This window comes from Schistocerca nitens, chromosome 12 (assembly GCF_023898315.1).
Source record: "Schistocerca nitens isolate TAMUIC-IGC-003100 chromosome 12, iqSchNite1.1, whole genome shotgun sequence".
Taxonomy (NCBI): Eukaryota; Metazoa; Arthropoda; class Insecta; order Orthoptera; family Acrididae; genus Schistocerca; species Schistocerca nitens.
Genome location: NC_064625.1, coordinates 5,196,378 through 5,210,669, shown reverse-complemented (window position 1 = coordinate 5,210,669; position 14,292 = coordinate 5,196,378). Strand labels below are relative to the sequence as shown.

Here is a 14,292-nt window from a genome sequence, read left to right as displayed (position 1 = left end):
CTCAGCTGTCAAACGGTGCCCAGCTGTGCAGCGGTCATCTGGGCCGGAGCCATCGTCTCCTCCCCTTCTCTGCAGATACGGGCTGACGTATTTTGAGTTCACTTTACTGTGTCTTATACATTTAAATCTACCTATCCGCAGTGCCAGTATTTTGCCTGCCTGAGGTAAGTACTGGCTGCACGTTCTGCCTCCAGGAAACTGTACACAAATTCACAGCACAGTGTAAAGTAACAGAATACTAAGATACATAACAAAGTTTGCACTACAGACGACAGCACAGTAACCGATAGTAACTCCCGACGTATACACAAACTTACGTAACTTGATACGCCCGTACGAGATGTGAGAGAAAAGTCACGAGAATGACAACACTGCAAGCAATCTGGCAGCGTTACGTCGTTCTACTCGTGTCGACAGACGTGTTCGTATCTTTCAGAGGCTCAGTTCGAGTTTCAGTCCCTACAGCCGTGTCGTGATTTCTGAGAGTGCAATCGGTGAAGTTGTGTTTTTGTTGCGTGTTACAAACATGGAACAGTGAAATTTAGAGAAACATTATGAACATCGAGTTTTATGTTACATTTGGGAAATCCACGAGTACGATCTCTGAAAAGTTGAAACGGGACTACGGGGAATATTCCTTATCGAGAGCACAAGTTTTTCGCTGACGTGAATTGTTTTTGGAAGGCAGAGAATACGTCGAAGATGAATCTCGCTCGGGGAGACCTTCGACTTAAAAAACAGACGAAAACGTCTAACGTGTGCATGCTCTCGTCAGATTAAACCGACGTTTAACAATTAAGAATGGTGGGTGACCTGTTAAACTTAAACACTGTCACCATACATCAGGTTTTGACTCGGTGCTGAAGAAACGTGCATCGATCTTCTTGAGAGGACTGCCAATGACCACAAATGGTTCAGTTGTGTGATGACAAGTGATGAATCGTGGATTTTTGAGTGCTATCCTGAGACAAAGTGAGAAGTGGCAGACTGAGGTATCTCCTCAACTGAAAAAAGCTCAAATGAGCAAATCGGAGATCAAAACAATGCTGATTTGACTTTCTCACAGTAGGGATATCGTGCATAAAGAATATGTTCACCTAGGACAAAATATCACCTAGGTGTTTTACAAATATGTCCTCGAAAGGCTCCGGATGAGGGTGAATCGAGTGAGATTGGACATTGCAGACGATGGTTGCTGCATTGTGACATGCCCCATCTCACACAGTTACTTCCGTCACGAAATGCTTCACCTCAAGAGGCATTCCTATTGTTCCATAGCCCCCAATTCGCCTGATCTGCATCCTTGTGACTATTTCCCCCCCACCCCCCAAGAGAAAAAATGAAAAATGTCGTAAAAGGACTCTGGAGAACACCCGAAAGAATGTGACCGACATGTTAAAGGCACTACCAGTTGAAGCTTTTCGCACTGCTACTGAGACTGTGAACAGTGACTCTGCCAGTGCAGAGCTGGCAAAGGGAACTACTTTTAAGGGGACAATATTATTGTTTGAAAATAAATAAATAAAAATTTTGGCAGGTAGAAAAATCAGTCCAATTAATTTTCTCACACATTGTAACGATATTAGCTGACCAAGTTAATGAAACAGAGGCACGTGAACCTAAATAATGATGAAATATGGCTTCTATCCGAAAGCATGTGTAACAAATGCAAACATATGCTAAAACCAGTATTTACAAATTTTGTACAAAGAAACCTACTTGTAAATAATGTTCAATGATGTGTAAAGATCCCAGGTTTCAAGTTAGTAATGAAATCAAACTTGTATTTAAGAAGTGATTAATATTTGTAAATCAAATATTGTTATGAAAAGTATTTCATTTACTATGGCAATGACAACTGTATTATTACTGCATGTTTATTTCTGAGAAAAAATTGTGACAAATTATTTTGGAGAACAAATTATTTTAAATTGTAAATGTCAAAGTTAATGTTTTCAACAATGAATGTATTCATATTTTGACTATTACAGGGCAATTCAAAAAGGACTTTACAGCTTTGAAATGATATAGAAATTTATTGAGATAACTTACAGAATCAGTAGGGCTGTCATTTTGCAGCAAACAACTTCAACTTTGATTCACATAGTGCATCAGTATTCCATTCCACCACCAGGAGTCACAGTGTAGAGCACAGTTAAATAGGTTATTTCCACTGGTGCGGAGCACGTTCGCTGTGCATTTCAGTTTCGTGAAACAAACTCTGCAACAACTGTTTGGTGTACATTTTATACCGAATACACTAAAGAACCTCCGAGCAGGCTTACAATTTATTCCTGGCACAAGAACATTATTGAGACGAGCTGTTCACTGCGACACGATAAATCGCACGGTCACCCGCATATTGACAATTATGTCAAGTTAGGGAGAGCTTTTCCTGGAGTCCACAAATATCAACTTTTTAGTTCCACAGGTCAATGGAGATGACCGAGATGGGACAGTTCACCAACGGCAACACAGTGTACCACTTCATTTCCTCGACTATCGCTTCTCGGGTCGGTGGATTGGCTGTGAAGGGCCAATCGCATGGCCGGCCACCTCGGTTCCCAGACTTGACACCACTGGATTTCTTCCTCTGGGGTTACATTAAAGACTGTGTATGTGTTCCTCCCCTAACAAACAGTTTAGCAGATCTGAAAAATCAAACATACACTGCCATTGCACAAGTTATGCCCAATTTGCTGCAATGGTTCTGGGAAGAAATTGATTACCAGTGGGTTGTATGCTGCATCACAAATAGTAGTCACACTGAACCAAAACGTCACTTGACACTTTATTGTGAAACTTGAGATCGTTAATTACAAAATAACACATCCACTGATTCTGTAAGTTATCTCAACAAATTTCTATATCATCCCAAAGTTTTACAGTCCTTTTTGACTTGCCCTATATAAGGGACCACGGCGGCAGCACAGTCGTGGCGAGTATTGTCTCATATTTCGTAGGTTCGATGTTACGTCATCTTTGTGGTGTGAACAAACAAATAATGAAGCACATTTTCATTTCTGCAAGATTACAGTGGAACCTCACATACTGAGCATAATTTGTTCCCGAATCTTACTCTTAGTGCGAAAAACAGTCGTTACGCGAAACAATTTATCATGTATAAATTAATGTAAAATATGATAATATGTTCCTTGCAGAAAAAGTACTACAAGTTTTATCTTATTCGTGCCATAAATTCGAAGAAAATTATACATACAGTATTATGTACTTTATTATCCACAATACATAATTAATTCTTTTTCACTAGGAAGCTACCTGTAGCCATTCATTTCTGCAGACACTTCAACACTTGGTGAAAATGTGACATAGCATTATTGTCAAATATATGCAAAGTGCACATGGCCACTGCTTTTGGGATGACGATTTTCAATGTATGATCCAACCGATTTGCATGCTTTCAGAATTTCTCTTATTGTGCCAGAAGATTACAGTTTTGCTGTTACTGCTTATTCCTCTGAAGACCTCTCTCCACAACTTCCCGATGTGAAACACACTGCAACTCCATAAAGTCTTTGGTAGTAATTTCTTGGTTGTGATCTTCTGCAAGATCACTGACATCATTGGTAAACATTTCTAGTACCATGCTCTTGGCCAAAGCCACAATCTCATTGACTACAGGCTCCACAGGTACTGACTCAAATGCCTCAGAGTCACATTCGACAACACACATCGGCAGAAGCTTCTCGCAAGCAGAACTGAGAGTTATCTCGGTAATCCCTTCCTGCGCCTTCGCAATCATCTCGATATATTGAAGTGATATTCTCAAAATTCCACGAGAGAGGAATTGGTAGCTTCAGTCAACTCGAAGCAATGCTTGGAGAGTGTTTCAGTGTAGAGCTTCTTAAAGTTACAAATAATCTGCTGGTCAATAGGCTGGAGTAATGGAGTGGTGTTGGGAGGCAAAAATAGGATACTGATGAACCGAAATTCTTCAAGGAAGCGGTCTTGTAGTCCTGGAGGACGGGTAGGAGCATCGTCCATAGCAATCGACATTCCATTGATCCGATGACAAAAAACATCACGTGTCTCCCAAGCCTTGTTGTCGGACCTCCACATCACATTTACATCTTCTGGACTTTATACGTCTCGAAGGCTCGTGGAGTTTCTGAATGGTAAACAAGTAGCAGTTTAATTTAAAAATCACTGCTCGCATTGGCACAAAATAGCAGTGTGAGACAATCTTTCATTTTCTTGTGACGGTGCAGTGTATTCTCCTCTGTTGTTATATAGGTACAATCCGGCATCTTTCTCCAAAATAGATCAGTCTCATCACAATTAAAAACCTGTCGCGTAAACCCTCAGAATCTACGAGCATCTCGAAGCTGCCGACGAAGTTCTCTGCTGCCTCTGTGTCAGAGCTGGCTGCTTCGCCGTGCCTCATAACACTGCGGATGTTGGTTCTTCTCTTAAACTTCTCGAACCACCGACGGCTTCCCTCAAACACTCCTTCGATCACTGACGATCCTGGCGTCTTCTTAATGAGGTCGGCGAAAATCATTCTCGCCTCGTCACAAATGGTGTTTTCGTTAATAGTGTTGCCCTGCAACTGCTTTTCATTTATCCAAATAAGGAGCAACCTGTTGATATCATCCAAAAAATGAAACCATTGTTTAGATACTTTTGTCACTCCCTTTGAAGCACCTATCTCCTTAATCTTGAGAACAGTGCAAATAATTGATGTAGACTGATTATACATGCATGCTAGATCAGCAATGCTCACACCGAGTCCGCATTTTTCAACGATTTTACATTTCATTTCTAAGATCATTTTCTTTGTCTTACCGTCATGTTCTCGCAGCTTTATCTTCGGGAACATTTCTAGGATCGTTTCAAAAATTTGCACAAAAAAAGCACAGTGTGAACACAAGTTTAGAGAAATGTGTGATCACAAGCTGCACTAAGACGGCAGCAGAAAGAACGCCAAATCCAGATTGCAGTACGTACTGAAGACACAGTTCGTATGCCGCTGCTGACAATGAAAGGTGTTCAAACTGTTGAACGTGTGTGGCATCACACTAAACTGTTGTCACTCATTACAGGAAACGTCGCTCATTGTGTGAATCATTTTTTTCCAATTTGTTTTGCTCATTATGCGAATTGCACACTGTGCGAGGTGCTCGTTAAGTGAGGTTCCACTGTATTTAGTAGATTTTAATAACCGAGATAAGCAGCTCTATTACTGACAGCCTTAGATATTTGAAGATATCACAAACTTCGAGAAACTGCCAGATAAGTATCCATTTCTGGCGGTCTCACTTTAACGGGTCGGCTCAGACGCACCTGTACGCCGCAGGCAGCTGCAGGGCCCGCTGCAGTGCGTCTGCACTTCCCGGCGCCAGCACGAGGTAGAGTGCCTCAGTGTCCGCCCGACCGTCGCAGCCGGTCGCGCTCCCGCCACTCTCCTGCTCCTGCCGGTCGTAGAGAACCAGCAGCCGCTGCACGCACTCCAGCAAGTGCCGCCTGTGGATCACCGCGTCGAAGAGCGATGCCGGCTCTTCGCACGACCTGGAATATGCGCCACTTGAAACTCAGGTAAGTCGTACGTAAAGGGCGACGGGGGTCATTCGATCGATAGTGCCCCGCAACTTTTCTCTCGGAACGTATTTTTCTCTCAAGAGGTAGAATTTGGTGACAATGTCAATCGACATTTCTTCCACATTACTTTATTACTACACAGTCTGTGGGACACACGAGAGTATGTATTCCTTGTAAGTGTAGGCTTCTGCGAGTATGTGGTCACTGTTGACAAACTTTTTCAGGGTATGTGACTTCCTTGCCAGTATGTTGTAAAATTCTCCGACGGTTTGACCACTATTGCAAATGACCTTTCTCGAGGTGTTTTGCTTACTGTTGAAAACATATATATATATATATATATATATATATATATATATATATATATATATATATATATATATATATATATATATATATATATATAAAGACATATTTAAAGACTTTAAATATGTCTGCTTGTGTCTGTATGTGTGGATGGATATGTGTGTGTGTGCGAGTGTATACCTGTCCTTTTTCCCCCCTAAGGTAAGTCTTTCCGCTCCCGGGATTGGAATGACTCCTTACCCTCTCCCTTAAAACCCACATCCTTTCGTCTTTCCCTCTCCTTCCCTCTTTCCTGATGAGGCAACAGTTTGTTGCGAAAGCTTGAATTTTGTGTGTATATTTGTGTTTGTTTGTGTGTCTATCGACCTGCCAGTGCTTTTGTTTGGTAAGTCTCATCATCTTTCTTTTATATATATATATATATATATATATATATATATATATATATATATATATATATATATATATATATATTTCTTATAGACTACGGAAGAAGCTGTTTTGTTATCTGATAGGTTTTAAGGATGAGGAGGAAGGGCATTAAGACATCCTTTATTGGTTTTTCTTTTGTTTCTTGTTATTGGTGGAAACAGAAATCCTCTAGTGGGATTTGATTTATTCCTCACCACTGGTGAAAACAGGCGTATGAGAAATGAGTGTCAGTTGTTATGTAGTGCTGTTTACTTGCTGCCCAGTACCCTGTGTGCCTACGGTCACTTTGGTCTCCTGCCCGACTGTTCAGGTCTCTTGCGAGAACTGATAACCCGTAGCACTGTTACTGCTGGCAGCTGAGAAGCAGAAAGTCTGTACCAATCTGCTCTACTCGTGTTGCCCGGTCATTCGGTTACTTCTATCTGCTCTCTAATCTTCGTCCTCAGGGTAACGGCCGTTTCACCGGTACGCGTGCTTCTCGAAATCCTGTGCGTATTTCGCACTCGTCCTGGCGTTTTGACACTGCCGACTCGATGTGTTCTCTCGGGAAGATATAGTTTTCGCGTCCACAAATATGTGTCACAATCGGTCACCGAGCCTCACCTACGTACACTAGTTCACACTCGCGTCCGATTTCGTGAACTCCAGCTGTATGTAGTCGTCTACTGCAGCTTTCGTTGAACCGAGAACATCTTTTATTACGTCCTCGATTCGAAAAATTGGCTCGAAACTTGCTCTGTGGAGAATTTTCCCACACGTTCGGTGACCCCTCACAGGCACACTAATACGACGGTACTCTGTGTTTCCTTCTGCACTTCCCTACTGCCTTCCTTTGCCACCTAAGCTTTGCCTATTATTTTCACATCATAACCGTATGATCGAAAGGTGGACCTCAGGTTTTTTAGGTCTGCCTCCAGATGTTCATCATCGCTGATCTCGTGGGTCCTCTCAGTTAAAGTGAGCAGGGCAGATTTCTTCTGAGCAGGGAGATAGTGGCAGGAAGCACGTAGACACCTGTCTATGCTTGTGGATTTTTCTGTATACGCTGTGGTCATGTTTACTATCTGGATTTTGGTAAATTTCCACATCGAGGAAAGGCGGCACCCTATTCTTTTCAATCTCCGTAGTAAATTGGATTTTACTATACTGTTCAGTCAGGTGTTGGTGGAAATTCTCTTAATCTTCTTCTCCTTGAGGCCGGAAAACAGAGGTATCATCAATACACCGTAACCAGAATTTTGGGAATAATGGGGCTGACTGGAGAGCTGTTTCTTCAAATGCCTCCACGAACATGTCTGCTGCAATAGGTGAGAGGGGAAACATGCAGGTACATTGTCTGTTGAGGTAGGCGGTCATTAAACAGTGGCGCACTAGCTCACAGACATCGGTAGCAACGCATTCCTCTGAGATGTTCGCAGTGGCCGACTGGTACATTCGTAAATAAAGACTTCACATTGTAACTAACCAGCAGATCCATAACCGAGATACATTTTTCTTTTAAAAGTGTCCAAAATGAGTGGGGTTCTTAAAGTATGAATCTATTGGCTCACTAGATGTTGAAGTTTCAGAGCGACTTCTTTTGCTACTGTATAGTTTGGTGAGTTTATGCTGTTAACTGTGGGTCTTGTAGGAAAAGACCTTTGTGGAACTTCGGCATCCTATACGTCCTCAGTGCCGCTGAAACTTGCGGGATGAGTCTTCCAGTTGTGTGAAGTTCATTCTGGTTTGCTTTAACAGTGCTTGTATCAATTTGATTATCTTGGCTGTCAGATTCCCTTTACGTTACTTATAAATGGGTTCACTAAGGAGATCCTCCAGTCATTTGATATAATCTGATATGTCCAACACTATGGCGCCATTTGCCTTGTCTGGCTGTAATACTACTTAGCACCGTTCTTCAGGTTTGCAATAGAATATCATTCCTTCTTGCTGATGTTTTGTTTGGGTTGCTTTGTGTGAGCCAGGACTTGTACCCTTTCTTACCCATCTCTAATTGTGGTAGGTGACATATTGAAACTTCAACAGATTCAATGATACCTTCTTTTCATAACCCCTTTTCAGGCTACAGCAAAATTCATCCCCTTAGTCAGCATTTGCGTAACTGCATCACATACGGTGTGGCTAGAGAGGTTAACCACTGTCTGTCACATGTCCGGTGTCAGTCCACGTTCATGTGTCATTTTCTGCTACAGCTTCTCGAACTTCCTCGTCTGACGGTCGGTGATACTATTGTTCGACCTTGTGGCTTGTCAAAAAGTTAACCTGTCATCCTTCTACTAGTCTTTCATAACCAGTTCGCACAATATTCTGTTGTTGGTGTTGAAACTAATATGAATGTGGCATATCCTTCCCAGTAATGACAAGAAATGAAGCAAACACCAATAACAGACATCTAATACCCTTCCTCCATGTTCTAAATATCCTATCGGATCACAAAAACAGCTTCTTCCACTGGTATATAAGAACTAAAGTTTTTCTCATTCAGTAGTAAGCAAACCACCCTGAGGAAGGCCATTTGAAATCGTGGCCAAAATGCTGGAAAATTTTATATGCTTATAATGCAGTCATATACTCCAAATAGTTTTACTGACACATGTTCCATATTGGTAAATGCTCTCGTCACACGATCATAGCCGTGTTGTCGCTAGATCAATTGTGCCCTCATCACCTTCAAAGTGTGTCCCACATAAAGAAACATTAAGTCCGCACATATAATGGCATCCACATCATTCACTGTGTTGGGAGCAGTGGTCATGACAGGACATCTCAAATGCAGCCAATTGTGAAGCTCAGTTTCTGCACTTTCTGATGCTTTATCCATATTTACCCATTGTGCAACACTAGCCCTGTCAAATGCATCATTACCACACACTGTGCACAAACATTTACACGTATTCATCACAGATTATTTTTCCACAAGCAGAAATTCAATTAAAGGACTTTGCCAGTTAAAGAATGTCTCATCTGGACAACATTCTGACAGTTCACTATAGCTTTCCAACCGGTGGAACTGCTTGAAACTTCACACAAGTGTACAAGTAACATCAAGTTTGAAGCACTTAAAGGATGTTTTCCTATATATATTAAAGGCGGTTAAAAAATCTGGGGCATTATTTATTGGATGATCCTTGTTCTTTGAGATGAGTGAGGCTAAAACGTGTTAAAAGGTAAAGTGTGAAACAGAAATCTGATCCACTGCGCTCCATTTTCATTCACTCATACACACAAAAGCACAAAATATTTTAACACTCACAAGGGGACAATCAGACCTGTTAATCAAATATGTTGATGAGTCTTGTCGATAAGTCTTCGATATGTTGTCGAGGGACCTTTCACGAGTACCTGTGTAGCTGCTTTTCATGCAACGGCCCGTAGTTCCTGAGAAAATTGATGCTGAAGTTTTACACGTACCTCCTATGTCCACCACGCTAAACAAGTTTCAACCCAGATTGTAGTGCAGTGGCTAAGGTCCACAGCTACCAAGCTGACAGTACGCGTTCAGACCCTGCCCTTGTACTTTTTTTTTAATTTCATCATACAGAATATCATTAAATAGTATATGTTCTGCAAAATTATTCGAAATTAGTCATTTTTTACTTACAGAAAATATTCTTCACACATGTATTCCATTTGTTATGCAGCACATATTACAGGATTGTCTTACTCCGTGTCATTTGCGCCTCACGCTTTGCTACAACAGTATTCCAGATGGTATTTGTGGCAGAAGCAACCGAAACACAAATTCGTAGAGCATCACACACATTTAATGAAAACTACGGTCTTGCAGGTACGTAGAGTTTTCAGAAGCGGTGCTGGAAAACACAGCTTGTTTGAATTCAAAATGACTGTTCTTTCTTCAGTCAACTTTGATGGGAACTACATGTATTTGATGACTCCTGTGAATGTAGGTGCACTAAATTTATGCAGAATTAAACAAAGAAGTTTCACGGGTTCATTGCTTGGAGCAATTTCTCTATTAGGCTTTAGCAAGTCGGTAGCCTTTTGGACTTTTTTCGTACACATCACAGGGTTGCAAAGCGGAACAGATTTGTGTGGGGTAATTTTTATGGTACGTGTGCACTCTTGTCTGCCATCTACAAAGATTTCATCGTAAAGTCTCTGATCGGCCTGTCCTTCCCACAAAAAGTTTGATCATTATCAGTTGCATAATTGTGGTTAAAATTAGGGATGAGTGCTTCTGTCTGTATTTTGAATCCTTCCACAACTGCTAATAATTAATCCATCATTGAGAACTCTTTGGGGATGTCCAAACTATGAACCATAAAAGGAATACACGTTTGAAGAATTTCTGCTGCACTGATTGATTTATCAATGAAATTACTATGGCGAAAATGTCTATTTTTTAATAACTGAATTACATTCTCTGCCAGGGTTTCAATTACCTCTTGCCGTTCCCTGAAATGAGATCTGTCCTGCCCACTATCATTCCCACCCCTCCCATAGTGGTGTTCCACCATCCAACGAACCTACACAATATACTCGTCCATCCTTACACAACCCCTGCTCCCAATCCCTTACCTCGTGGCTCATACCCTTGTAATAGACCTACATGCAAGACTTGTACCGTACATTCTCCCACCACCACGTACTCCGGTCCAGTCACTAACACCTATCCCATCAAAGGCAGGGCTACCTGTGAAAACAGTCATGTGATCTACAAGCTGCACTACAGAGAAAGGCAGAATAAATGGTCACAGGTTTGTTTAATCTGTGGCAGTGTGTCACAGAGATACTGAAGGAACTGAGCTTGAAGACTCTTGAAGATAGATGTAAACTATTCTGAGAAAGTCTCTTAATGAAGTTTCAAGAACCGGCTTTAAATGATTACTCCAGGGATACGGTACAATCCCCTACGCAATGCTCACACAAGGATTATGAGGATAGGAGTAGAATGATTACTGCATGCAAAGAGCCATTCAATCAATCATTCTTGCCATGCCCCATATGTGAATGGAACAGGAAGAGACCCTAATAACTGGTACAATGGGATGTACCCTCTGGCATGCACCTCATGGCGGTTTGCAGAGTGTAGATGCAGATTTAGAAGTAGAGGTATTCTATGTAATTTTCAGAGAAGTCATTCAGTAATGTTTCACACGAGGTCTTGTCACGCTCACCACCAATAAAACTGTAATTATTGCAGCTGACTGTCAGGTGATTAAAGACTCCTCCAATGATGTACATACCTACCAGTAAACTGAGGGTTTCTCTCATGTTTCCACTTACATTGGGCGATGAATGTTGTGGCTGGTAGAACAATCCAATCATAAATTTCGGCTTACTCTCAATATTGGGTGTTTATCTTCAATATTGAGTCGTGTACCTAGTAATTATTAACTACACTGTTTTTAGGACAACTTCAAACTCTTGCAGTTTGTTGTGAATACTTCTGCTGCTGATCACATTACCTCGGTTTCCAAAATGCCCAGGTAACTATCGCAGTGACTCATCCTTTCCTTTCCTCTGTAGGTGGATCAGTTCAACATGTCTGTTTTGCTGGGTTATAGGTGTTGGATAGCCTGAGAGATCCTTAGATTGTCACTGCAGATGAAGAATTTGCTAGCACAATTTGACCTACCAGCCCTACAGTCATCAAAATCACATATAATTAAAAAATGCAGACTGTGATCTAATTAGCTAGAGAAACCTTTAGGGCACATTCAGGAAATAAAGTGCAGCCATGGAACCCCTGCTTATGCTCATCAGTGTAAAGTACAACAATGATGTAGTATTTAGATGAAATTCTCAAAAACATGGATTTGAAAGCAAAGTCAGGCGCACTATTACTTTCACCCTGATAAATCAAAAATAATTACGGGTCTGTTTATTAACCAGGCAGATGACCAACTGCACCTTTGATGAAGCACAGTCGTGTGGTCCACATTAATTGTTATTAGGCTGTGGTTCCCTCAAATTCCAAATGGCCTAAATGCTTGCAGCCCGTTTATAAAGTTCTCTCCATTGTGAGTGTGTGTGTGTGTGGGGGGGGGGGGGGGGTGACAGTAGGGAATCTCGGTGTCCGAGGCATCGAGAGTGTAGACAAGACAAGTGTCTGTTGCCAAATTGTGAGTGTGGCTCACCACCCTTGTCAAAGCAGGTGGGAACATGTCCCATCTTATAAGTTCCTGTTGCCAGCCAAATACCCACACAGTGAACGAAACAGATTAGTTTTAAGTGTGACGGCATAGCCGCACCGTGAACTTTGCATTCGTAGTCGAGGCCAAATCACACAAACATCTCGTATAACATTCAGTCTACTCTCCGTGACCTATGTCTGAGGCATTTTAATGTATTCAATGCCATTAGGTGTTTGGCCTTCATATCCCTCACGTGCAATAATTCTGTCACCCTCTCACAAATTTCGAAACCCAAAAACATCATTCGACTTAAAAATAGAGAGTTTTTCATTTTCATTTCAGAAGCAAGACAGGAATGATCAAAATTTACACAGAAACACTGCTTAAGAAAAATTTAAAACCTGTGTACCAGTGCACTCCTCTGACCACCTTATAGTCAGTATCGTCAGTTGTGACTGACGAGTAGTTGTCACGTGATCGCGTAAGGGTCAAGATATCGTAAAGTTGTCAATGAGCATTGAACAATGAATGGAAGAATTAAGTACGGATGGAATGTCGTCAACTGCTGTATCTAACAGTCACACTTAAAAAGATTTCTGAGGGATACCATTCTCCTGCTCAAATCAGTCCACAGGAGCATCACCTAACGAATGTCTAAAAAAGCGTCAAGAAAGGAAGGACATACGAGTACCCAGAGAGAGCCTCAGATGTTACATTTGTGGAGCCTTCAGAGGACATTACGCCTCTGAATAACGTCAGTCACAGCTTGAAGAAGATACCTACACGATGCCATCCACGGAGGAAGGACTATCGTCGTATTCCTACTTCTCGCAGTGTGAGATTATCGAGGGTCGAACAGTACTTCCAAACCTGCCAAAAAAGTGACTACGCAGTTCCTGCAATTCTAAGTGCTGGATCGTGTGCCAGTCGAACACAACTTCTACTACGGTGACTACTTGGCAATGTGTCATCCTTCCCGAGTTTCAGAAGGGATACTAACATTATATTCCTCCAGGAAGCCTTGAATCGGCCTAATTAAAAAGGATAGGAGAAGTTTTTCGATCCTTTTTCAGGTACTATGATACCAGTACTGGATCCCTTCCTCATTTGGTGCATTCCTAGGACATGTGTCAGCATAAATACACAAATATCTGCAACCAGTTGCAGTTAGTTAGCTGCGTGTTCCATACAGCACTTTCACAATTTTTAAAGAAAAGGTGTGAAACGAGGCCAAACATCCACAACATATTTAGGAGGTGGTACATTACCGTTTTTGTAAACCTCACAGTGGAGCAAAAATTTTACAAGAATAAACATATTAGTCTTTGACATAACTCTACTTCCTAATAATAGATATAAAGCTGCTTTCTTTAAACTGCTGTACATACTATCGCTTTTTAATAAATGGTTGTCTATGGAATAGAAAAAATTGTACTGGACTCATTTCTGAGGCAATAACAGCTTTGGTAATGGGTAATAACGGTCTTTCTTTTCCCAATGTTGAAACTGTGGGAATCACTATTCTCCTCAAACAGCAACAGTTTATCTGTGAGAATTATCTTTAGCGAATATATAAGGGGCAGTCAAATAAAAGCGGGACAGATGGAAAAAAATAAATTAACTGTTTCAATATTATGAGAAGGAAAGTTGCTACTAACCATATAGTGGAGATGCTGAGTAGCTGATAGGCACAACAAAAAGACTCTCACGATTATACCTTTCCGTTATTAAGGCCTTTGTCAACAATAGACAAACATACACAAAGGCAAACACACTCACACAAACACAGTGTGAGTTGAGTTTGCAAACACACTCACGCAAACTCAACTCACCCTACGTTTGCGTGAGTGTGTTTGCGTGTGCGTATGTTTGTCTATTGTTGACGAAGGCCTTAATG

The 14,292-nt window shown here is 41.3% G+C and overlaps 1 protein-coding gene across 3 annotated transcripts in view; it reads right to left on the bottom strand.

The window, feature by feature from the left end:
• The window catches only part of LOC126215093 (SAC3 domain-containing protein 1), a 48,256-nt gene that overhangs the window by 23,359 nt on the left and 10,605 nt on the right, over positions 1-14,292 (bottom strand). For all 3 annotated transcript variants that reach the window (XM_049941740.1, XM_049941742.1, XM_049941741.1), the window contains exon 4: positions 5,305-5,529. In XM_049941740.1, the coding sequence (XP_049797697.1) occupies positions 5,305-5,529 (225 nt within the window). The remainder of the gene's footprint in view (positions 1-5,304; positions 5,530-14,292) is intronic.